Source organism: Delphinapterus leucas, chromosome 9 (assembly GCF_059928025.1).
Source record: "Delphinapterus leucas isolate spDelLeu-1000000601 "Yukka" chromosome 9, BTC_Dleu_Yukka2, whole genome shotgun sequence".
Taxonomy (NCBI): domain Eukaryota; kingdom Metazoa; phylum Chordata; class Mammalia; order Artiodactyla; family Monodontidae; genus Delphinapterus; species Delphinapterus leucas.
The window spans coordinates 42,250,514-42,275,731 of record NC_143137.1 but is presented as its reverse complement, the minus strand read 5'-3'; the positions used below and the strand labels follow the sequence as shown (position 1 = coordinate 42,275,731).

General features: G+C 33.8%; 1 protein-coding gene across 1 annotated transcript in view; it reads right to left on the bottom strand.

The window, feature by feature from the left end:
- The window catches only part of DPY19L2 (dpy-19 like 2), an 89,410-nt gene that overhangs the window by 17,540 nt on the left and 46,652 nt on the right, over positions 1 to 25,218 (bottom strand). Inside the window, exons 12-17 of the mRNA XM_030759779.2 lie at positions 24,059 to 24,118; positions 20,389 to 20,469; positions 18,274 to 18,375; positions 17,138 to 17,209; positions 14,657 to 14,703; positions 3,512 to 3,536 (exon numbers count right to left, since the gene is read on the bottom strand). Coding sequence (XP_030615639.1) covers positions 3,512 to 3,536; positions 14,657 to 14,703; positions 17,138 to 17,209; positions 18,274 to 18,375; positions 20,389 to 20,469; positions 24,059 to 24,118 — 387 coding nt within the window. The remainder of the gene's footprint in view (positions 1 to 3,511; positions 3,537 to 14,656; positions 14,704 to 17,137; positions 17,210 to 18,273; positions 18,376 to 20,388; positions 20,470 to 24,058; positions 24,119 to 25,218) is intronic.

The following is a 25,218-nucleotide window of genomic DNA, read 5'->3' as shown; positions in this document are numbered from 1 at the left end:
TATGAAGATAAGTACTATTATGATTGTTGTTGTTTTTGTTGTTCCCCAAAAGATGTAAAATAACTTAGCCAATATCACATGCTGAGTAAGTGGAAGAACAAAGATCTGAGTCCAGTCTAGCTTCTGAGTCATTGTCTTTAACTACTACCCTATACTTTCTCTCCAAACAATAAACTATTCAACAACATAGTTCTATTAGTCTGTGAATACAGAAGTGTACAGATTCCCAAAATATGTCACTCAATATCAGTTTCTCAAAAGAAGTAATTCTTCCCCCAAATTCCGTATCATTTCACTTCTTCAACTGAATAGCTCTATATAAGTTCAGATGCCTTCAGCTGTATGTCACAGAAAGCTCTTTGGCTGTAAGTAATAGAAAAACCTTGTTTATAATAGAAAACACAAACTAAACAGACTTCAAATATAAAGGATCTAATATAAACTAATCACATAATATAATAAAATAGGGATTAGAAAAAAGTGAAGGCTGATGCAGGACTTTCTGTCATGGACAAAATGAGATATGAGTGGGTCAAAAGAATATTCAGGAGTGAATACTCTGAATGTTCTCTCTCCCTAGCCAATCTTCTCACCAGTTCTTCATAGTATTAGGACATTCTGGGACTAAATATTTTTCCTAAATCTCTTTCCTTTCTTTTCTTCCCTGTGAATTACTAGGTAATCCTTCACTAATTTCTAAGCCCATAACATAGAAAAGTTGGCTAAAAGAAACAAATCTGATGTAATAAATAAAACACAAATACATTAAATTATGAGGAAAAATCACAACAGTATCCATTAATCTAACAAACTTTAATAATCAATGTCATACCAGTAGGGGTTAATTTAGTGAGTTGAGGTTTGCAGACTATCCCTGATTCAGAGGGTTAGCACAAAGCAAGGAATTTAGAACTTACCCCCAGTGAAAAAATTATCCTAAGGGATCCTCACCTATTTTTGAAACAAGCTGGAATGTACAATCTTTTGCTATCATATCACATTCAGAGTGAATCAGGGTTTGTGCCTCTCACACCCTATCATCCCTAAGGTGAAAACAGTCCCATCCCAAACCAAACAGATATTTATCAGTGTGAGTCACAAGTGGAAGTGGGATTAGGAGCCACTTCATTGCTACTGCCCAGAAATCTATCATCTCCTTCCATAAGACCTACTATTTTTAGAAATTCAAATCTCTAATCTGCCTATACATCAGGAGTTTAGCATACCCTCTTTAGTTTGAAAAAATTAAGAGATTTGCTATCACTGTCCTTTTTTCGGTCAGCTTGACTTTCTTACTGCCTTTTAAAAAGCCATCTTCTTTACTGCCAACAGACTTAAAGATCTGACCATACCATCTCCAACTTAACAACAAAGTCCAGAATGAAGTCCAGCTGCTTTGCATACAAAGGCATCATAGTCTGAACGCTGCTTTCTTTTCCCATCTTCTTGTCTTTTTTATGCAACAGCAACACTGATTTGCCTGTAGCTCTGGATAAATTTATTACCTTCTGTCTTCTTTGCACATGTGCATCCTTTGACTCTGGTAAACTCTTCCTCTATAGTCATCTGAAAAGCCTTTCCCTAACTACCCCATCCCTTCCAAACACAGATTTAATCACTTCTTCTTCTGTACTACTTTTGTATCTTCCTTTGTCATTGCACATATAATTATGTGGTCACATTTTTTTCCCTCTACTATACCTTAAATTCCATAAAAGCAGAAACCTGGTGTATAGTAGGCACATAATAAAGACTGAACTGATAAGTATGCAGAATTAATAGAAAAAAGAAAAATGGGCAAAACAAGGACAAATGGAGAAATGAAAGAAAATGAGAAGGTAGCAAACTATGTGAGAAAGAGAGGCAGAAACTTAAGGAATATTATATTTCTAAAAAGAGGTGGGTTTTAAATATTGTATGATAAAATATGAAGTACGAATGTGTACTAGTAAGTAAAGCTGGATAATGTGACATGCCTAATTTACATAAACGCAGTTCACATTAGGTGGTATCAGAGTGAATGGCCAACAGCATGGATTTTGCTGCTACACTGCCTGGGTTCATAGTCCTTGGCTCTACAAAGCTAAGGCCACTTTAGCTTTGTGACCTTAGGCAAGTTATCAATACTTAACCTCTCTATGCCACAGTTTTTTTCATCTGTAAAATAAAAAAATAATAGTACTTACCATCAATGGGTTGCTGTGAGAATGAAATTATCAAATAACTTCCCCCAAAATGCCCTGCACATAGGAAGCAGTAAGTGCTGACTACTCCTCTGAGAGCACTGGAAATGGATTGCTAGTGGTTAAATGCAAGATTTACTGCAAATTAGCTGTGAGACTTTAGGTAAACTACTTAATTTCTCTAGGTCTCTAGTCCTTGGCAGAGATCCCTTTGCTCTCTTTCCTAAACACACAGCAAGACTCCATTTCCCAGCCTCCCTGGCAGTCAGGTGTGGCCATGTGCCTGAGTTCTGGCTGTGAGAAGGAAGTGATGTGCATCTATCTTTTCCAGCCTTACAAAGCCTCCAGTGCACAATCTTCCATGTTCTTTCTCCTTTGCTGCCTTGTACACATCAAGCCTGAACACCACATATTGAAGATGGCAGAGCCATAGATGGAAGGAGTCTGGGTCCCTCAAATACTGCTTGTTGGAGAACTACCTGCTAATCAGGAACTCCGGTTTTAACCTTATGTGAGCAAAGAATTAAATTTCTACTGATTTAAGTCATTTCAATGTTAGTGTTTATCTCTGTAACATCTAATATCATTTAATTAACATAATTTTCTTATTTGCAAAGTGGGAATAATATTATTATGAGAATCAAAACAGTACAGTACATGGCACATAATAACTATTTAAAAAATATTAGTTATCATCATAAGCTATTCCTATTAAGTTCAAATTCAGTTGTCCTCTCTTGTAAATTTGACCTGCCACTTAAGACTCAAAGTTCTATTATTTAGGAAATTGTATTTCTAGCCCATGATGGTCTTTCTCTTGTATGTCACAAAATAATTTAGCACCATAAGAAAGGCTATGTTGTTTTGCTCTCCATTGAAAAATTAGACATTTCTGAGGGCAGGAACATCGCTATACCATCTGTTGTATCCTGTAACACAGCTAAGCTTGTAACTGGTTGACCATCAGGTCTGTGTGTGGCAAAAACCCACCAGTCACAGGGCCACGGGTACCTACTCTGATGGCTTGTAGCTGATTAGCTCAGCAGGTTAGAAATTAATGTTTGTTATTGTTGAATGAATGAAGGAAGGTAATTTAATTTAATTATACTCTGTGGTCATAAATCAGCCTTCTGGCTGTCAAGTCCTTACTACTGTTCAAAACTGAGAGCAGATTAAAAAGTGGGAAGGATGAGCAGAAATTTATTACCAGTGCTGAAGCACTTAAGCACTGATGTTGGTGTATCAACAGCAGAATTATACCTTTGTGAATTATCCTTGAACTAAAATATAATACACAAATCTAGCAGAGATTAAAAAGGAAGTTTTACCTCACCACGTTCAAGGAGATGTTTTCTGGAAAAAAAAAAATATTCTCTATTTACTGACTGTCTATTATACTATGATTACATCAAAATGAACTTCCATTTATTTGTTCTTATATTTTAAATAAATAAATATATAAATAAATAAAGCTATCAGATAATATTACTAAAAATTATGGCAATTTAAAAGGCATGATTTATAGTCATTCTATTTAAAGTATATCAAAATGCTGTTCTTTGGTTAAGATAAAATGGGTTTTACTGATTGCTGAAAACTGTATCTCTGGAGAGATAAATGAATAAAAAGAATATCTATTAAATATTCAACCATATACAGAATATATAATGCTTTATATAAGCACTGCTGTGACTTTTGAGTTGTTTTTATTTTTCACAATTACTAACATGAACATCCTTGTACTTAAAACTCTGTGAGCATCTCTGAGTATTTCCTTAGGATATATTTCTAGAATAAAAGTTACTAGGTAAAGCTTACAAATATTTTTAGTTTCACAAAAGTTGTCTAACAAATTTTCTAAATATTTATGTCTAAAAATTTACTAAATTTTTATGGCACACCTACTGTGTTCCAGGCACTGTGCAGTGAGCACAGTGTGAACAGAATAGATACTGTTCTTATCCTCATAGAGTTTATGCTAGATCCAGACAAGAGATACAAGACTGCTTATTTTATTGCCCATTGTAAAGACTGAATATTTCAGTCTTTGCAGGATGAGAGGCCTTCTCATATGGATTTTGGGGTTGGAGAGAGAAGTAAGACAGTATAAATAAGAAAGTAAGAAGTATAAGGAAGTTCAGGGGCACTCACAGATCCAGAGATTTTTTAAGAAGAGTAGTGGAGGGAAGGCCTCTTAGAATAGTAGTGAAATCACCAAATTATTTTTCCAACCTTGCAAGTCCTTCCTGAGTTTATGCAGTCAAGGGTGGAGGTGGGGGTGAATGGACGGGTTCCCACAAGTCCTGAAATCTGCCAGTCACAACAGACTCCTATAGTGAGCTACTGCATGAAGGGAGAGGCCTGGTAGGTAAGTATTATAATCACCAATGACCCCAACAATAAGTATGGATACAAATAAATCTAGTAACTAATTTAGAATATCAATATACAACCAAATCATGAGACACAAATAGGATGAAAGAAAAACATCAAGATAAATGAGCAAATGAACTGAACACTCGAGAAAGAGTTAATATAAGGAATAATAGATAGTATTAAATGAAAATTCCAATTATTATTTTCACAGAAGTCTAAGAGGATTCTGCATCCATTCAATTAAAACAAGCTGCAGTAAAAAAGAGCTTTCAGAAATTATGAAAAAACATATTTGCCTAATTTAAAACCTTAGAAGAAGGTTGAATAGCAGAATTTACACAGCTGAAATTGGTCATTTTGAAGACCCAATCATAGAATTCTCTGAGAACATAAGAAAAAAAGAAATAAAAGATATGATAAAAGCAATAATATATGTTCAAAAAAGAGAGGCTAAAGCAAAAAAAAAAGAGAATAACTACCCCCTGAGCTAAAGAAAGATTTGAGTGTTCAGATTAAAATGCCCATGAATAAACATATAAATAACAGGGTAGAAATCTTATTTAGGGAACAATGGCTGAAAACTTGCTAACTCTGGGGAGAGATATGGACATCCAAGTAGAGGAGGCTCATACGTGACCTTTCCCAAATTCACTAGATACATTATAATAAAACTGTCAAAATCAAAGACAAAAACTGAACTTTGAAAACGCAAATCATCTCATATAAGGAAACCCCTGTAAGGCTATCAGCAGATTTCTCAACAGAAACCTTGGAGGCCAGGAGAGAGTGGGATATTCTAAGTGCTCAAATAAAAAATCTGCCACCTAAGAATACTTTACCTAGCAAAGCTGTCCTTCAGATGAAGGTGAGAAAGACTTTCCCAGACAAACAAAAGCTGAGGGAGTTCATCATCACTAGACCTGCCTTATAAGAAATGCTAAAGGGAGTCCTTCAAGCTGAAACGAAAGAATGCTAATTAGTAACATGAACACACATGAAAGTACAAAACTTGCTAGTAAAAGTAACTACACAAATTCAGAATACGCTAATACTGTAGTAGTGGTGTGTAAATCACCTAACTCTAGTATAAAGACAAAAAGACCAAAGCATTAAAAAATAAATATAGCTACAGTAATTTATTAATGGATACACAATATAAGAAGATCCACATTGTGACATCAAAAGCATAAAATGGGGACAAGGGAAGTAAAAAGGCAGAATTTTTATATGCAATTGAAGTTAAGTTGTTATCAGCTTAAAATAGACTCAAAACTATAAGATGTATTATGTAAGCCTCATGATAACCACAAAGTAAAAACCTATAGTAGATACACAGAAGATAGAGGAATCAAAGCATACCACTATGAAAAATCATGAAGTGATAAAGGAAGATAGCATGAGAGGAAGAAAGAAACTACAAAACAGAAAGAAAACAAGATGGCAAAAATAAGTCCTCATCTATCAATAATTACTTTAAGTATAAACTGATTACATTCTCTAATCTAAAGATATAGAGTGGCTAAATGAATAAAAAAACAAGACCCAATTATGATGCCTATAAGAGTCTTATTTTAGCTTTAAAGATACACATGAAGTAAAAGTGAAGGGATGACAAAAGGTATTCCACACAAATGGAAATGAAAAGAAAGCAGGGGTAAATATATATATATATAAAATATATTATATGTATATATAAAATCAGGTGAAACAGACTAAGTTGAAAAATGTAACGAGACAAAGGAGAAAGTCACTATATAATGATAAAGGGGTCACTTCATCAAAAGGATATAACAATTCTAAATCTATATGCACCCAGCATTAAGACACTTAACTATATTAAGCAAATATTAATAGACAGGAGAGGAGAAATAGACAGCAGCACAATAATTCCAGGGGACTTAAGTACCCAATTTAACATTGGATAGATCATCCAGACAAAAAATCATTAAGGAAATGTTGGACTTGAGCTACACTTTAGGCTAACTGGACCTAAGCATACACACAGTGCATTCTATTCAACAGCAGCAGAGCACACATTCTCCTCAAGCACACATGGAACATTCTCCAGGATAAATCACATGTTAGGTCACAAAACAAGTTTTAACAAATTTAAGATTGAAATCATATCAAGTATTTTTTCTGCCCACAACAGTATGAAATTAGAAGTAGGAGAGCTGGAAAATTCACAAATATAATCCTGAACAATCAATGGGTTAAAGATGAAATCAAAAGGAAATCAAAAAGTATCGTGAAACAAATGAAAATAGAAACACAACATACCAAAATTTATGAGATGCAGCAAAAGCAATTCTAAGAGGGAAGTTTATAGCAATAAATGCCTACATTAAGAAAAAAGAGTTCAAATAAATGACTTAACTATACACCTCAAGGAACTAGAAGAAGAAGAACAAACTAAGCCCAAAATTAGAAGGAAGAAAATAAACATCAGAGAAGAAATAACTGAAATAGAAGAAATAATAGAAAAAAAATCAATGAAATTAAGAGGGTTTTTTTTTTTTGGAAAAGATAAACAAAATTGACAAGCCTTTAATTGAACTGAGAAAAAAAAAGACTCAAATAAAGAAAATCATAAATGCAAGAGAGGACATTACAACTAAATACAAAGAATCATAAGAAAGTGTATAAACAATCATAAACCAGCATACTGGACAACCTGGAAGAAATGGATACTTTCCTAGGAACATACAATCTACCAGGACTGAATTGGAAGAAACAGAAACTCTGGACAGACTTAAAACTAGTAAGGAGATTGAATTAGTAATCAAAAGTCTCCCAACAAAAAAACCTGCAAGACCAGGTGGCTTCACTGGAGAATTCTATCAAACATTTAGACAAGAATTAATGCCAGTCATTCTCAAACTCTTCCAACAAATTTAAGAGAAAAGAAGACTTCCAAACTCATTTTACAAGGCTAGTATTACCTTGACATTGAAGTAAGACAAGGACAATAAAAATAAAAGAATATTGTAGGCCAATATCCCTGATGAATACAGATGCCAAAATCCTTAACAAATAGTAGAAACCAAATTAAACATCACATTAAAAGGATAATACACCATGATCAAGTGGGATTTATCTTTGCAATGTTAGGATGGTTCAACATATACAAATCAATAAACGTGAAACACTACGTTAACAGAATGAAAGATAAAAATCATGTGCTCATCGCAATAGAGACAGGAAAAGCATTTGACAAAATCCAAAACCCCTTCATGATAAAAACAAAAAAAAACTCTCAACAAATTAGGTACAGACAATATAATACAGGCAATATATGACAAGCTCACAGCTAACTTCACACTCAATGGTGAAAAGCTCAAAGTTTTTCCTCTAAGATCAGGAGCAAAACAAGGATGCCCACTCTTGCCATTTATCTTCAACACAGTGCTAAAAGTCCTAGCCACGGCAATAAGGCAAGAAAAAGAAACAAAAGAGATCAAAGTCAGAAAGGAAGAAATAAAATTGTCCATGTTTGCAGTACCTAGAAATAAATTTAACTGAGGAGGAGACAGACTTGTATACTGAAAACTGTAAGACACTGATGAAAGAAATTGAAGAAGACGCAATTAAATGGAGAGATACCCTATGTGTTTGGTTTGGAAAAATTAATGTTGTTAAAATGTCCATACTACCCCAAGTGATCTACAGATTCAATTCAATCCCTAACAAAATTCCAATGACATCTGTCACAGATATAGAAAGAACAATCTTAAAATTCATAAGAAACCACAAAAGACCCTGAATTTCCAAAATAATCTTGAGAAAAGCAGAACAAAGCTATAGGTATTACATTTCCGGATTTCAAACTATATTACAAAGCTATAGTAGTCAAAACAGTGTGAGACTGGCATAAAAAAAGACACAAAGACCAATGGAACAGAAATAGAGAACCCAGAATTAAACCAATGCATAAATTGCCAACTTATCTTTGACAAAGGCACTAAGAACATGCACAGAGAAAGGACAGCATTTTCAATAAATAATGTTGGGAAAACTGGACAACCACATGCAAAAGAATGAAATTAACTCTTATCTTACACAACTCACCAAGATTGAGTAGAAATGGATGAAAGGCTTAAATTTAATACTTTAAACCATAAAACTACTATGAGAAAACAAAGGGGAAAAGCTTCTTGACAGTGGTCTTGGTAATAACTTTTTTGGACTTGACACCAAAAACACAGGCAACAAAAGCAAAAATAAAAAAGGGTGACAATATCAACTTAAACGCTTTTGCACAAAAAGGAAATAGAATGAAAAAGAAACCTATAGAATGGGGGAAAATATTTGCAAACTGTGTACCTGACAAGGGGTTAATATCTGAAGTATCTCTATATAAGGAACTCATACAACTATATGGCAAAACAACAAAAAAAAATCTGATTTTAAAATGGCAAAAAACCTGAACATTTTCCCAAAGAATATACATAAATTGTCAATAAATTGTCAACAGGTACATGAAAATGTGCTCAACATCATTAATTACCAGGGAAATGCAATTCAAAACCACAATGAGATATCACCTCATGTCTATTAGAATGGCTATTATCAAAAAGAAAAGAGATAACAAATGTTGATGAAGATGTAGAGAAAAGGACTGTTGATGGGAATGTAAATTGGTATAACATTGTGTAAAACGGTATGTAGGTTCCCCAAAAAAATAAAATAGAACTACCATATGATCAAGCCATCCCACTGCTGGGAACACATCCAAAGGAATAAAAATCCATATCCTGAAGAGATATCTGCACTTTCTTGTCCATTGCAGCATTATTCATCATAGCCAAGATATGGAAACACCCTAAGTGTCTGCTGATGGATGAATGGTGTATTTCTAAAAGCACTGCTGTTGGTCCTTCTAAATCTTAGATCCACCACTTTTGGAACCCTCACCCTGTGAGAGAGTCACAGGATTCTCAAGGCACTTGTCTCCTGCTTCTTTTGACTTACAGCTTACAAAGGGAGAGATACTCCAATATCACAAAGGCATAATTGCTTCTATTAAAAATAACCATGTTTTGGGGAATGGTCTTAAAGGAGAGATGTGAGGTCAGAAACAGCCAACAAAGGGGAGCAGGAAAGAAAGGTACCTAAAATAATAGACCTAAAGAGTAGCACTGGTAGCCTTAGAAGTTGCTAGGAACCAGATCTTTTGGTGGAGTCACTGTCATTCATTAAGGTTATGTAATCATCTCTACTGTGCAGAAGAGAGTGGAGACTGCTAGACCAACAGAGAGGTGTGAACCATAGAGCATATGCAGAGGAAAAACCAGGGAGTTGAGAATTCTTGATAAGAAACCATAATAGAGATTGACCATGGATTCCAGGCTGTGTCAGAAAGCAAACCGGGAATGCTGATTAGATTACAGCAGTTGACATCTTGGCGCCTTGAGGCAGCTGAAGAACAAACAGATTTAGTGAGCAGGGAGAAGAGGAATGCAAGCATGTGGATACCAGGTGGGATTTCTTAAAAGGAGCAGTTTCAGGCAATGGCAGGGTCTGGGCTGTGACCACAGAAGCAGAATTGGCAGCATGCAGTTCACCCATTGTCTTCTTCAGGGAGCCTTGCAAATAAGACAGGCTTCTGTTAAGGACATTGTTTAGATTCCAAATTAAAAATGCCTTATAGCCACCAAATATTAGAGTGTTATTGTGAAGGGATGTGGGGAGATGGCTTCAGGTCATATGCTTGATGGTCACCTGGCACCTTCCCTGAAGCACTTAAACCTGAATACAAAAAACTACTGACCTATATTATCTTAGGAGGTGTTCTATTTAAGAATAATTTCTACCATTATCCCATGAAGAAACTAAAATCACTGTCTCAATTCAAAATGTCATTCTGTTGCTGACATCCAATTCTTACAACCCTTGGTTATTTTTCAATCTTGGATGAAATGCCTGTCAAGATCTCCGTTGGCCTATTGCAAGATGATTTCCCATTGGTTGTTGGTTGATTCGTTTTTTCAGTCAACCAGAGGTTTGGCTGTGGGATTTAGCTGAAAACCCAGGGACTGCTTTGGAGAAGTGAAGATAAGAAGCAGGAACCGAAGTCCCAAGCACATGGCTGTGAAAGGCAGCAGAGTGAAGAGTTAAGCTCACTGGCTCGGTAGTCAGATCTGGCATCAAACTCAATCTCCACCTGCCAGTTGAGTAGAAGAATCCCATTCTCAGTGTTGTCTTCTGTACTGTGGGCTAATAATGTCTACTTTGCTGACTGTTTTTACAAAGATTAGACAAGATCAATTATGTAAAGCACTAAACACAGTTCATTAAACTGTAACATTAGCATTAAAAAACAGAATAAAATAACCATGTTTTATTAGAGCAATTTTTTCACAGTGTACTCTTGGGAGGCAAAAACCTTAACCATCACACCTTGCAACCTGGAGATTTTACCTATTGGAAGAGACACCTCTAGAAGAACTCTCTTCAACCTTGCTGGAAGGGCCCCTATCAGGTACTGCTAACCAACCCTTATGCCACCAGAATCCAAGGAACAGACTCTTGGATTCATGTGACACACCTAAAGAAAGTACAGAACCCTGACTGGACCTGCACATCATCTGGTGACTTGAAAGTAAAGATTTCCCAGAACTGACGTAGATGACATCTGATGAGACAGCTTTCCCAGGATATCCAGGCCAGGACTGTTGGAAGTTTGTCGTCAAACTTTTAAGGATGACATAACACTTCGGATGATCACAGATATTTAGTATCTTGATAACATATGAACTTTAGATAAAAAAGTGCCTGTGAGTTCTCCCTCCCACCCCTCCTTGTTACTCGCATGTGACCTCAATAGGTTTCCAATCTGTGCACTTTTCCTCTGATGTGAGACACTACACTCAGGAAAGGTCCTTCCTGGCACTGAGGGACAAAAAGCTGCTGAAACTAGAAAACCTGACTCTTGATCAATGATGCTTTCAGAGAAAGGTCTTGATCAAAAGGGGGAAAGTAAAAAAAAATAATAAATAGAAATCTCAATTAAATAGAGTTGGAGACAAGAAGGAGGAACTTTCATGCCCTGTAACAACAGCAGAGTCCAACAGGAAGAAGAAGGATTCCTATTCTTTCCTGGCAAGGATTCAGCCAATGAAAAGCCATGGACTTTTTGGTTCACTATAGCTCTCCCAACTTCATTTTCCCCTCTATGAAAGTCCTTGCTGTGCAGGGGCTTGCATGTGGCTCACCATGGTTATAAACCTCAAAGTGCAATCCCCTGCTGATCCCCAATAAACCCATCTTTGTTGGAGAAATATCTGGCAGTCCATTTGTTTTAGGGCAACTATGAATAAAGAAAATGTGGCATATATATGCAATGGATTATTATTCACCCATAAAAAACAAGGAAATCCTGTCATTTGCAACTACATGGATGAACCTGGAAGGCATTACGCTATGTGAAACAGGGCAGACAGGGAAAGACAAATATTTTATGGTATCACTCATATGTGGAATCTAAAAAAGACCAAAAAAAAGTCAAACTCAGAACAGAGAGTAGACTGGTGGTTGCCAGGGTCTGGGGACTGGGGGTAATGACGTGATGTTCTTTAAAGGGTACAAACTTTTAGTTTTAAGATGAAGGAATTCTGAGGAAGCAATGTACAGCATAGTGACTATAGTTAATAATACTGCATTATATACTTGACATCTGCTAAAAGCGTAGCCCTTAAGTGTTCTCACACACACACAAGGTAACTCTGTGAGGTGTTGGATGTGTTAATTAACTTGGTTGTGGTGATCACTTTACAACATATATGTATATCAAATCATTGTATTATATACTTTATATATACACATATTTATTTGGCAAAAAATGAAAACTATGAAAGAGAACATGGGGAAATACTTCTATGATTTTGATGTGAAGTGTTTCTAAGCACAGAAGTTAACACAGAAAACAGAGCAAGTGTACAGTTGTGATTGTATACAAATTTTAAACTTCTATAAAGCAATGACCATTAATAAACTATATATTGATATCCTAGAATAAACTATGTTATAGACATAATAGACAAAAGATTATTGTCTATAATATAAAAAGACACCACAAATCAATTTTCAAATGGTCAAAAAGAAATGCGAATAGCCAACAGACTTATGGAAAGATGTAAAACTTCACTGGCAAAGACCTGTAAGATGAGTTACTTTTAAAAAAACTATCAGTTAGAAAATGTTATAAGTTTAATAACAGTGGTGTTCATGGAGATGCAGAGAAATGGACACTCTCACCATTATAAGTTCTCAGTATCCATCAAATTATAAAAATTCATACCTTATGGTCTAGCAGTCCCATATCAAATATTTCAAATATTAAATATTTTAAATACTGAAATAAGTGTTCAAATGAATGTGTACAAGGATGTTAATTACTCATAGCACTGGTTGTTATGACAAAAAGGTAAATATAATCTAAATGTCCACTGATGTGGGAATGGCTAATTACATGATAGTCACTCATGATGCTGAACAATAAAACGTGGAGACTACTACAACATATGAGGAAGATCTAGGCAGATGCCCAAGACACGCTGTTACATAAAAGTTACAGAATAATACCATTTAAACAATACATTGGGTTTTCAGAAGTGTTTTCTGGAATGATACATACAAAGCCACTTACAATCAGCACTAATTGAGGAGTACATTGAAGAGAGGGGAACATTTCCTCTTTTCTTGATATACTATTTTTTCTGATTGTATTACTATAAGCATATAGTTGACTCCTGAACAACACGGAGGTGAGGGGCGCAGTTGAAAGTCTGAGTATAAATTATAGTTGGCCCTCCATATACTTGGTCCCTCTGTATCCCGGGATTCAACCAACCACAGATCTAGTAATAGTGTAGTATTTATTATTGGAAAAAAATCTGCAAATAAGTGGACCCATGCAGTTCAAATCCATGTTGTTCAACAGTCAACTGTATTATTTTTGTGATTTAAAGGCCATTCTGCCCATAGCCATCACTTTCAGGAATGTAATCGCCAAGAAAGACCTCCTAACTTTGAGCTAAGTATCTTCCTTCCACCAATTGGCTCCCTCAAGTCTGTCATCTTCCACGTTATACTCTCTCAAATGTCTCTCAAATGTTTGAAGACAGCTGCCATGTACCCCTCAATCTTCTATTATTCAATTAAATATCCCAGGTCTCTTCATGCATTCCTTAAGTGAACAGTTTTCAGGGCTCTAAAAACATTCTTTTTAGAATGTCAAGACATGTTCCCCCAGGTTCCATCTGACCAGAACAAAGTAGAGTGGATCTACTAACCCTCTTGATTTGGAAACAATTTCAACAAACAAGATGTTTACCATTTCAACCATAAGATTCTAATTAGCTCTTCTGGCTACCATACAAAACTGTTTACTGAAAATATAAGCATGGGGTACAGAGTTCATGGAAACTCTCTATTCTATCTTCAGAATTTTTTCTGTAAATCTAAAGCTGTCCTAAAATAAATTTTATTAAAAATAATCCATCTAATGAACATATCTACAAATATAAAATGTAATCTGGGTAAAATTTTCCTCAGAAGGAAGTTTTCTTCACAATTCTCATGTCCTATAGCAAAGTGTGATTTGAGTTATATTTTGCTCATATTTGTTTATCCCATAATTCTAGTGACTAATAAAACCACAAAGAAATGCAATAAAACAAGCAGTTTTAACAATAATGTAGGAAAAGTTATTTCATGAATATTCAGAAAAACAAGTATGCTTTCTCTGAAAGTTAAAAAAAAAAAAAAAAGAATCGCCAAAATAAAACTTTAGCTTACTTCTGTTTACTGACTTTAAATTCTAGTGGTATATTAAAATTAAACTAAATCAATTTAAACTTTGAGTTAATTCACAAATATAAACCCTTCAAAACAAGTCCAAATGCATAAAAGAGAGACAGCCATAAGAATAATACATTTGGTCTTTTTTTTTAAGAAGACATCTAAGTTTGGTTCATGTTTCCTGTTGTAATCATAATGCTTAAGTTTAATGTATATTCATTTGGAAAACTGATATTACAGTAAGTTATTTAATAACTGAATATAGTATGGTTTAAAAACAGCTATGAAATAATTACCTCAGATAAGTATTTGCAGATAAGACACGTAAAATATCACGAAAAGCCTGTGAATAGAATCAAATCGATGAAATTTCTAAGGAATTAAGTGATGTTTAAAATGTCCTGATTCATTAACAAAAATACCCCCACTAGAAAGAAGTATTTTTATTGTTAAAATGAGTCCTCAGAAACAGTTTACTTCCAGCTCTACCTCAGGCAAATAATTTCTTGAAGTTGTAACCTCCTTTTCTATTAAAAAAAAAAGTTTTGGAGTAAATCTTTCAGCTCTAAAATTCTAAGCTTTTTATATGTGGATAACTTCTTACCAGTGTTTAAGTTTATATTTTACTGGGAGGCAGGAGGGTTGTGGGGGATTGGTTTCCACAAAGGAGGCAGCTTCCTCCAGGTACTTTCAGAGACTATTTTATCTTGACCTTCTAAGCGAATTAGGAATTTCTCTCTATCTACACAGTCTATATGCCTGCTTCACTCAAACTCCTGATTATTATAAAATTAGCTATGGCGTATCTGCTTCCCTGATCTACCTCAGTCTGAAGTGACTGCTACAGAAGGCTTAAGAGCACTTATCAAAATGGGACTTCCCTGGTGTACCAGATGATGATGAGAGGGGGAGGAGGGAAGGCAAAAAATGTGGAAGCTAACTTTGGCCAAAGAGGTTTTAGCAGCAATTACACACAACTTAAGAAATTTACGGGGAACTTAAAATTTTGCACTCTGCATGATATGTGGCTTATAACCCACAGATAAACATTGAAAAAAATACATAATAAAATTTCGACTCTAATGTTAAATTAAATCTAAGTTTAGAATTTTTAACTTCTCTCATTGATTCAAGGGCATCCGGCATGGACGAATGTTTCAAATAATGAAAATGAGATTATCAGTCTTTTGGGCAAGCAAAAGCCTATTCAAAGGTATAGATAACCGAATATATGCATTTATACGAGTCTAAGATTCAATAGTGTTACAGGAAATCATACTAGACATGCCTTCCTCCTTTCCTTCTCAGAAGTGGTTTCACACAAGTGAAAAGTTAAATGAACATCAGAAGTAGCCTTGAGGTGGAAAATAAGCCATAATAGGACAATTAAAGACTGAGGTGTTTATGTGGATGCAGAAAGGAGTTAAACTTTAATGGCTGCAGGGATGTGTGTGTGTGTGCGTGTGTGTGTGTGTGTGTGTGTGTGTGTGCGCGCATGCGTGAGTGCGCCTGCTACTGCACGTGCACGGTTTGAGCTGTGGTATGTTTGGGGGCTAGTATGATGTTTATGAATCTTAGATCTTGTATCTTTATTTTTAAAATAGTTAATAGTAGATCTAGTTATCATTTTCTCCTGTGCTAGATATCTCCCCTCTGAACAGTTAATTCTTGCATTAGTCCCCCCCCAAGTGGAGCCTTGTAAGAATAACACAAATTGCCATGATGGAATAGAGAAATAGGCTAGTGGAGAAAATATGCAACTTGAGCTAAGTAGGGCCAAAGCAATGGAAAGCAGCAAACCTGTGTGTAGTTTACCCATTTGTATCTATCCTGACTCTTTCCACATGGTCCCTAGAGAACTGGATCAAGGGTGAAACAACAGAGATGTACAGGGAGATGCCTTTCTCACTCATAAATTATTCATCTTCTATGTGAAAATAAAGGAATGAGAAATGTGGGAACTGGAAATACATAGGGAAGATAGACAATTTGACTTTAAATTTAGAACACTGGCTTCAACAGAACCACACTTCGTATGACAGTAGAGAAATCATGTTATTGCTATCTGCTTAAAAGCATAAAATACATACTGACTTAAGGCAGGACAACTTTTAAACAATAAAAATAAAGATGCTTCAAAATTGCTAAAAACTGAGGACCCACTGTCTTTAACCAGACTTTTGGATAAACTACTCCCAGACCAAGAAAATCTTCCAGTGGTATTTTAAACATTATTTCTTCTACTGTGATAACATTTTGGTTTTTTGTGAACACAGTGAACAGTAGAGAATGATATTTTAATGGCTATACAAATTTCTCCTATTCATGTCTCAAAATGGATCAAGACTTTTTTGAATGTGCTTTATATTTGAAAGATACCAAAGTGGTCATTGTACTTTTCTTTTTTAGTACCTATAACAATTGCAATTATTTAATCATTTGGGAAATTATTTGCTGAATGTTCCCCCTGGCTCAGACTGTGAGTTTCAAGATAGGGCTGGGCTTGTTTTATTTATCTCAGTGTACCTACTTTGTTAACGTAGTTCTTAGAACATGGTAACTGACAAATTTCTTTCGAAAGAATGAGTAAAAATATCTTTTCTAATGTGGCTTTCAGAAAAAAACCCACATAATACTAGATAAAGAAAAATCTGAATAAAAAAAGTTTTTTAGGGAAGGAAGAGTTCATCCTAAAAGTAAGACAGAATTCTGAGCTATTAGCATTAATCTAAGTCCTTGTCGTGAACCCAAAAGCAAGTGAAAAAAATTTTAAATACCTTTTTAAAGATAAAATAAGTAATCACCATAACGATTGGAAGCAACAATGTCTCTGTGTATCTCAGTGGCGTCTGAAATATAGCAAATTATTCAAAATAATTATTTATTAAATTTTACATTAAACGAATAAAAATGTATGTCAACTTGAGCGTCACAATAAGATTTCATAAAGGTAAAAGATATCTTTGTCATTAACAGACTATATATTTATTGAGTTTCATGTTCTAATACAAGAATCAAAAATATAAAATAGTTACACAAATATATCAAATAGTTTTAATGATAAAAACTATTAAAATTAGCTATGGATATTATTTTTTCCTTTCTTTTGACTTTGTCTTTGCTTTATTTATATTATATAATAGTAAGTTTAAAATGTGTGTTTACTGATCCCTGGGCCCTAGATTATCATTTCCTGGGCTGCAAATTCTATTATTTTCATTTGTGAAACTATAGAACTAACAATGAAGAAAGTTACATTAAGTAATTACTGTAAGTATGAATAAGTAATAAAATAATAGCAACAGCTAAATAATTCTCATGAATTGTGATAAAGAGTGATTTACCATGTAACAAAATCATATATTTCTTAAAGGCAGGAATCAAGTAATTTTACTCTTCATAGTCCGACTACAAACTGCCTCACAGATAATTAGTGGTCAATAATTGTTTCTGAATAAATGTATGACTGATTGGATAGATAAGAGAATAATAGATGATTAGTAGTATATCTTTCTTGGCAATGTCTTATTTTAAAAGTTTGTAATATTTGGGATATTAAGTGAAAAAAACCTGAATTTTTAAAAAACAAAAACAAGAATTTGGGTTTATATTTCCTGAGTGGTCCTCCAACTGACCCAGATTATTAAAAGTAATTGAACTGTAGTAACCGTAATTGACTATGGGTCATACAGTATGTTATGCACTTGCCCTGGTAGGGGCCATTGTTTACTGATTTTACACATAAGAAACCAGGTGAGGAAGGCCATATAATTAGCAAAAGTTACCGTAAAAAAATGATAGAGTAAGTAAATTGGGTGTTTCTGAATAAAACTTTTGAGTTTCAGATTAAAGGGAAAACTTAAGAGCAAGAACCCATCATACCTGTAGAGGAGAAAAAAAGAAACATTCATACCGTTTTTTCCATGAAGTCAAATTCAGGAGCACAGGTGTAAATTAAAGTATCAAAATCTGTATATCTTAAGATTCTGGCTGCAATAAGGTCACTCAGGCCAATCTGGAAGAAAATAAAAACAAATTAAAATTACACAAATAATTATAGTTAATAATAATTGGTTTGATGTAATAGTAACAAAGTCTACAGAGAAGATAAATCCAAGGTACATGGATGACTCTCCAAAAAAACAAAAAATACAGTGAATCACATTATGCGCTGAATTATGAAGAAAATTGAAAACAAACAGAAATAGCAAGAGAAATGAAAAGGAAAAAGAAGTTCAGAAAAAGCAAGCAGAGAAGGTGATAATGTAAAGAATGAGCTAAAATCAACATTTGCTGGGCACAAACCACCATGCAGTTGATCATGAGATTTTATAACCAGATCATTTATCAAGAAAAAACCAATTTCAGTTAACTCCTTTCACCACACATTGTAAATCATGAACAAATTTTCCATGCACTGTCATTTTCACAAAGCCTCATACATTGAGCACAATTTTTGGTGCTTCTTGAATTTTTCAGACATACATTCAAGCCATTAACTATGAGAGTTATTCTTCAAGAGAATTACAACAACTATACATACTCCTTTGATTTAGTTACTTGATCTCAAAGAACTTTAAAATAAACACCACCAACAAAATCCAATGTAGAGCTATTTTCTACTGATTATTTATTACCTACTTTGGTGAGACAATTATTTTTATACTGCATTCTTAGAAGGCCAGATAAAGAAAAATATTTGGCATGTAAAACATTAACTCAAACTACTTTAAAAGGACATAAATTATTATATATCAACTTTGATGATTATCTATGGTTTTCATTTATTCATGATTCCCCTTATCTACCAGTAGCAAGGATAATTTACAGCTAACTTTATTTTTCTAATTTAGAATAGGCCTGGTGACTAATTACAATTTAACCAAGCCACTTTAGTTTCAAGTCTTTCTCACAGCTGTCACACAGAAGTCACTTAAGAATACCAAGGTGTGTGTGTGTGTGTGTGTGTGTGTGTGTGTGTGTGTGTCTTAGGATTTGTAAAGAGTTGGGTGACAATGTGGAGCAAGGCAAGAAAGAAAATAACAGACCAACTTAATAAATAACTTAGGAGACCTAAATAAATTTACCATAAAACGTATACCCCCTACAGAATAAAAATTTAAGAACAACAAATAAACCTAATAAACCACTCTGCAGATCTAACAATAAATGGCAAATAAATCCTTACATTTTGAAATTTTATTTAACATGAATGTGTATGCAGACTCAATTCTCCTGGATAGTGACAGCATTTGACATTTTAAGAGAGTAACTATCTATAATCCCTTGTTAAAGTTGAAGCAATTTCAGCATTAGACAGAGTCCTAATTGGAAAGTACTACATAAGGTAAATTTCAGAGTAGATTATTGTATGATACACTCATCTATCCTCATATCCAAACAGAGAGTGCTGAAAAATCAAAAGTTAAAATCATGCATTGTTTTCTATTCACAAAACAAACTAGTAAATAGGAACTTTTGCTTTGAAAAGGGCCATTATTTGAGGTATAGGCCTTAAAACAGAAACAACATGCATGAGGGATGTGGTCCATATATTTTCCAGAAGTTGAAAAGACAGAGAATTTTTATCATTCTCTTTATACAAGAAAAACTTTTAAAATATCAAATCACATATTAATTTTAATCTATAATTATAAATTAAATTATATTGAGATCTTGAGTTCTATATTGCAAAGCTGAGTACAGACTCTTGATATGTTAACATTTACAATGAATTAATAACTTATTAAACAAACTATTTGTATTTTAACCAAAATATAAACAACTACTTAACATATTTTTTTCCTAGAAGGCTAAGTCACCATTCATTGATATACTTTCTTCTTAGTGGGTTGAAAAGATCTGCAGGGTATTAGTACTGACTCTGCCAATAACTAGTTTGGGACCTTGAAGAAGGCACTTAACCTCTATAAAATGAAGAGGTTTCATTTAAAAATAGATGGTTTCAAAGTCTTCATCCAACTAAATATGTATATAAATTCTAATGTTTTAACCAGAAAGTACTTACATGGTATGAAACACCTAAAATTTTAGATGTCAGAAATTTCAGAATGATTGTCCCACAAAACCAAGCACTTCCTTGAATTATCTAGAAAATAAACAAAATAGATAGAAGTCAGAAGACCAAAAGGCCCTCCTCCTGGAAATTAAACCTCCTATTAATAAGTCTTGAGTGAAAGGGAAATACAAACTCAAAAAAAATTTTTTTTAAATATGGTTATGAAAACTACATATTAGAAACTAAGGGATGCATGTAAAGCAATGATCAGAAGAAAATTCATGGCCTCATAAACTTTTATCAATAAAAATGAGAGTAAAGGAAATAAATGAAAAGCTGGACTCAAATATCTAGACAAAGAACAACAAAATAAACAAAAACACATGAAAGGAAATATTCAAGAGAAGAACAGTCTATTATATTTAGACCTATGTGCATCCATTTTGTTGTCCTTTACTTCTTCTGGATGTTCTAACATTCCTTCTCTCATCATTTACTTCCTGTTTCAAGGACTTCTATTAATCATTATTTAAGGGTTGCTCTGCTAGCAACAAATTCTTAGTTTTCCTTCATCTGAGAATATGTTTTACTTTCCCCTTCATTCCTAAAAGACACTTTCACTGGATATATAACTTGTGGTCGACAATTCTTTCCAGCACTTGACAAATGTTGTGCCACCTCCTTCTGGCTCCCATAGTTTCAGATGAGAAGTCTGCTGTAAATTCGAATCAGTTTTGCCCTAAACGTAATGCATCATTTCCCTCTGTCTGCTTTCAAGACTTTTTCTTTGCCTTTCGTTTGCAGAAGTTGAATTATGATGTGTCTTGGCATGGATTTTGTTGGCTTTATCCTACCTAGAATTAACTCAGTTTCTTGACTCTGTAGAGTTACGTCTTTTACCAAATTTGGAAAGTTCTCAGCCATTACTTCTTTTTTTTTTTTACATCTTTATTGGAGTATAATTGCTTTACAATGGTGTGTTAGTTTATGCTTTATAACAAAGTGAATCAGTTATACATATACATATGTCCCCATATCTCTTCCCTCTTGCATCTCCCTCCCTCCCACCCTCCCTATCCCACCCCTCTAGGTGGTCACAAAGCACCAAGCTGATCTCCCTGTGCTATGTGGCTGCTTCCCACTAGCTATCTATTTTATGCCATTACTTCTTCAAATACTTTTTCAGCCCCACTCTCTTTTTCCTCTCCTGTGGAACTTGCACGATACAAATATTAAATCTTCTGTTATTGTCCCACACTTCCCTAAGCCTCTATCATTTTTTTCCAGTTACTTTTCCTCTGTTGTTTAGATTGGGTAATTTCTATTCTTCTATCTTCAAATACATTGATAGCTTTCTTTGTTATATTCATTCTTCTATGAAGCTAATTCACTGAGTTTTTTATTTCAGTTACAGTATTTTTCAAGTTATTTTTTAAAAAAAATTCCCAAGTTATTCCTTTTTTAAAAAAAAAATTTTGATTTCTTTGGTGATATTTTGTTTGCTTCTAGAGTACTTATAATTGCTCACTGAAGTATTTTTATGATGACTGCTTTAAAATTCTTGCCAAATAATCCCAACATCTTACTCATCTGAGTGTTAACATCTCTTTATTGCCTTTTCTCATTCAAGTTGTAATTTTCCTTATCCTTATTACATGATAAATGTTTTTACACATTTAAAAAAAATTTAAATTTCAAAAATATTAGATTTATTCAGATACTATGTACTTTTTTCTCCCTAATATATATAGCATATTTTCAAAAATATGTTTTTTGCTTGTTGCCAAAGAACAGAAATGCAATTAACTTTTGAATATTAATCTTATACCTAGCCATGTTATTGAATTTTTATAATTTCTTATAATTATTTTGTTTTACATGTAAATAATGATATAATAAACTTTGATTTTTCTTTCCATTTCTTTTCTAATCCTGTTATTTACTTTCTTGCTTTTACATGTTTGAACCTTTAATAAAATGTGAAAAAACATATTTATCTTGATCTTCATAAATGGAATACTCCAAATATCTCTCCTGCAAAACCAATGACTGCTGAAGAATTTTATTGGGTTAAGTAAACTCCCTGCTATTTCTTCTGTGCTAAGAGTTTTTATCATAAATGGGTGTTTAATTTTATGAAATTTATTTTCTGCATCTAATGAGATGATAATAAAGTATTTTTCGCCTTTAATTTGCTAGTGTGACAATTTACATTTATAAATTTTCCAGAAACATCTTTGCATTCCTGGGATGAACCCAATTTGACAAGAATGGATTATCCCTTTTTCCTATAAAAACAGGGGTTTTTGTAAGAAAAAGTGCTATTTTACAAAATAGCTTTGCTATTTCTTTTTGACGGTCTTCCAGAAAAAAGACATAAAAAGCCAGAATGTTTTCTGTGTTGTTCAGATGACTACCATGACTAATTTCTCCCTTTTGCAAGAGATTGATGGTATTAATTATATCAGTTTTAAAACATAAGTATAAGCTGAACATTCATTATATCTTAACTGTTCTCTCCTTAGATTTTTGTTTCTTTGAAATTCTTGACTTGAAAGCTTTTTATTCTTTGCAGTCTAAAACTGAAAATATTTAAGACAATAAAATTTCCTCTAACACAACTTTGGCAGAATTCCCTAAACATCCACAGATACTGCTCTATTTGTTGTCATTTTTCAGTAATTTGTAATTAAAATTTTGACTTCCTTTTGAGTTAAATTATTAAATAAAAATCTTTAAATTTTCTGTTGATTTCTTGGTTTAATCTTTAAAAAAACAAGCTTTGCCAATTTTTCTGAAGAAAAAGAATCAAATATTAGAACGGTCATATCATTCAATAACAAGTGTATTTTCACCATAGGGGATGGGAGAATGCTTCCAGCAATAAGAAACTGGCAACTCATTCCATTTTGTTTGTTTATATTCTGAGTGGCTATCTACCCTCTTATCATTTCCAGTTTTACCATACCAATATATAATATGTAATCACAGAGTTCTTTAATATGGTAGATTTTATTTTTTAGTAGGAGTACATTAAAGACCTAGAGAAAAAGAATGTCATCTGTCTGATATTACGAGAATTAGTCACTGCAGTGCCTACTTAATAAGGTACTTATTTTACTTTGTAACATAACATACAAATACAGAGATAACATGGGCCATCCATTTGTACATCTGCAAAGAAGTCAAACAAAGATCAGGTAGTGGCTGAGTTGAAATAAAAAGGAACTGGGAGATTGTAGGGAAAATGTTAAAAGGACAAAAATAATAAGAGTCTAAAGTTGGAAGCCAAAGGAAAGATAGATGATGGATAAATGTAGAGAACAGAAAAAGGGAAAGTGGGGACAGAACTACGGACTGAGTTATTTTGAAGAGAAGGTTAGTAAATCTAAAGAAAGAAACTCAAAGCAAATAGAAAAAAAAATTAAAAGCAAGGTAGTAGGGTACAGCAGAAGGAAAAGTAAAGAAGAAAGGCCTGAGGGTAGTGCTGAAATAAATGAACTAACTTCTTGAAAATGACTTGTAGATATTGCTAAGGAGTGTTTCCCACCTTATGTAAGTAGCTATTTATAACATTTACTAACTATAAATCATTCATTTTTAAAGCATATTATCTGTATTCAGTTTATAGAAATAAAAAAGGATTTGAAGAAATTGTGTTAAAAATGTTGAACCTTACCCAAAAGTGGAGTTCAGATGCACCCAATCTTTGAATTTTATTTCTCCATAGAATTATCACCTAAAATGCATATGACATAAAATAACACAATTAAATTAACTTTTTTAAAATTACATTTCAAAAATTACACAGCCACTCCCTTCCATCTTGGCTATCACCAGACATTTTCCTTCTTAATTGTTGATTTTTCTGAATTTGGACATGGAAAATTTCCTTGGGGTGAAAGCCAAATGCTTTGTGTACCAGAAAGTTGACCCTAGAATCAAGTTAATTCCTTACTGAGTTACTTGGGACGTTTTATGCAGGGCAGTTCCTCTGAGGAGATAGATGGTGTGTGAAAGGTATGTCCATGCAAGCATACATGTAAGTTATCCAGAAAAATTAGTGGTCTAAATTAACATGAAAATCCTTCCTCTCCAAACCCACAAATATTTTTAAATGTTTAAAAATATATATATATCTAACTGAATTTATAAGAAAGAAAAGGAACTTTCCAGGTGCCAGAGAAAAGAAGGTGATTTTTAAAAAGTAAAACATTAATTAGGAGAGTTTTTAAGGAGTTGGCAGCTTTTAAGGAGGTCTGTAGAACAGGGTTACAACTATGGGCTTGTATTAAAAGGGAGGGCAGAAGACTTGGGACTATGAAAGGTAAGAAACTGGAATTAAGACTCATGCATAGAGCTGGGGTCCTCAAAAACTATACCCTTGGTGCTATCAACTGAATGTTTACGTCCCTCCACCGATCCTGTGTTGAAACCCTAAGCTCCAATGTGACATATTTAGAGGAGGGACCCTTTGTGAGGTAATTAGATCATGAGGGTGGGAATCTCATAAATGGGATTAGTGCCTTTCTAAGGACAGACATGAGAGAGATGATCGCTCTCTCCATCATGGAAGGATACAATGAAGATATCTGTCTACAAGTCAAGAAGAAAGCCCTCATCAAGAACTAAATCAGCTGACACCTTGATCTCGGACTTTCCAGCATCTAGAACTGTTAAGAAATAGATTTCCATGTAAGCCACCCATTCTGGTATTTTTGTTATAGCAGTTTGAACTGACAAAGACATGCAGGGACTAGGAATACTCCTCCTACTACCTCTACAAGTTGGTAAGGTATTTGTTTATTCCCAAGTTTGTGTTGGAAAAACAAAAAGCTC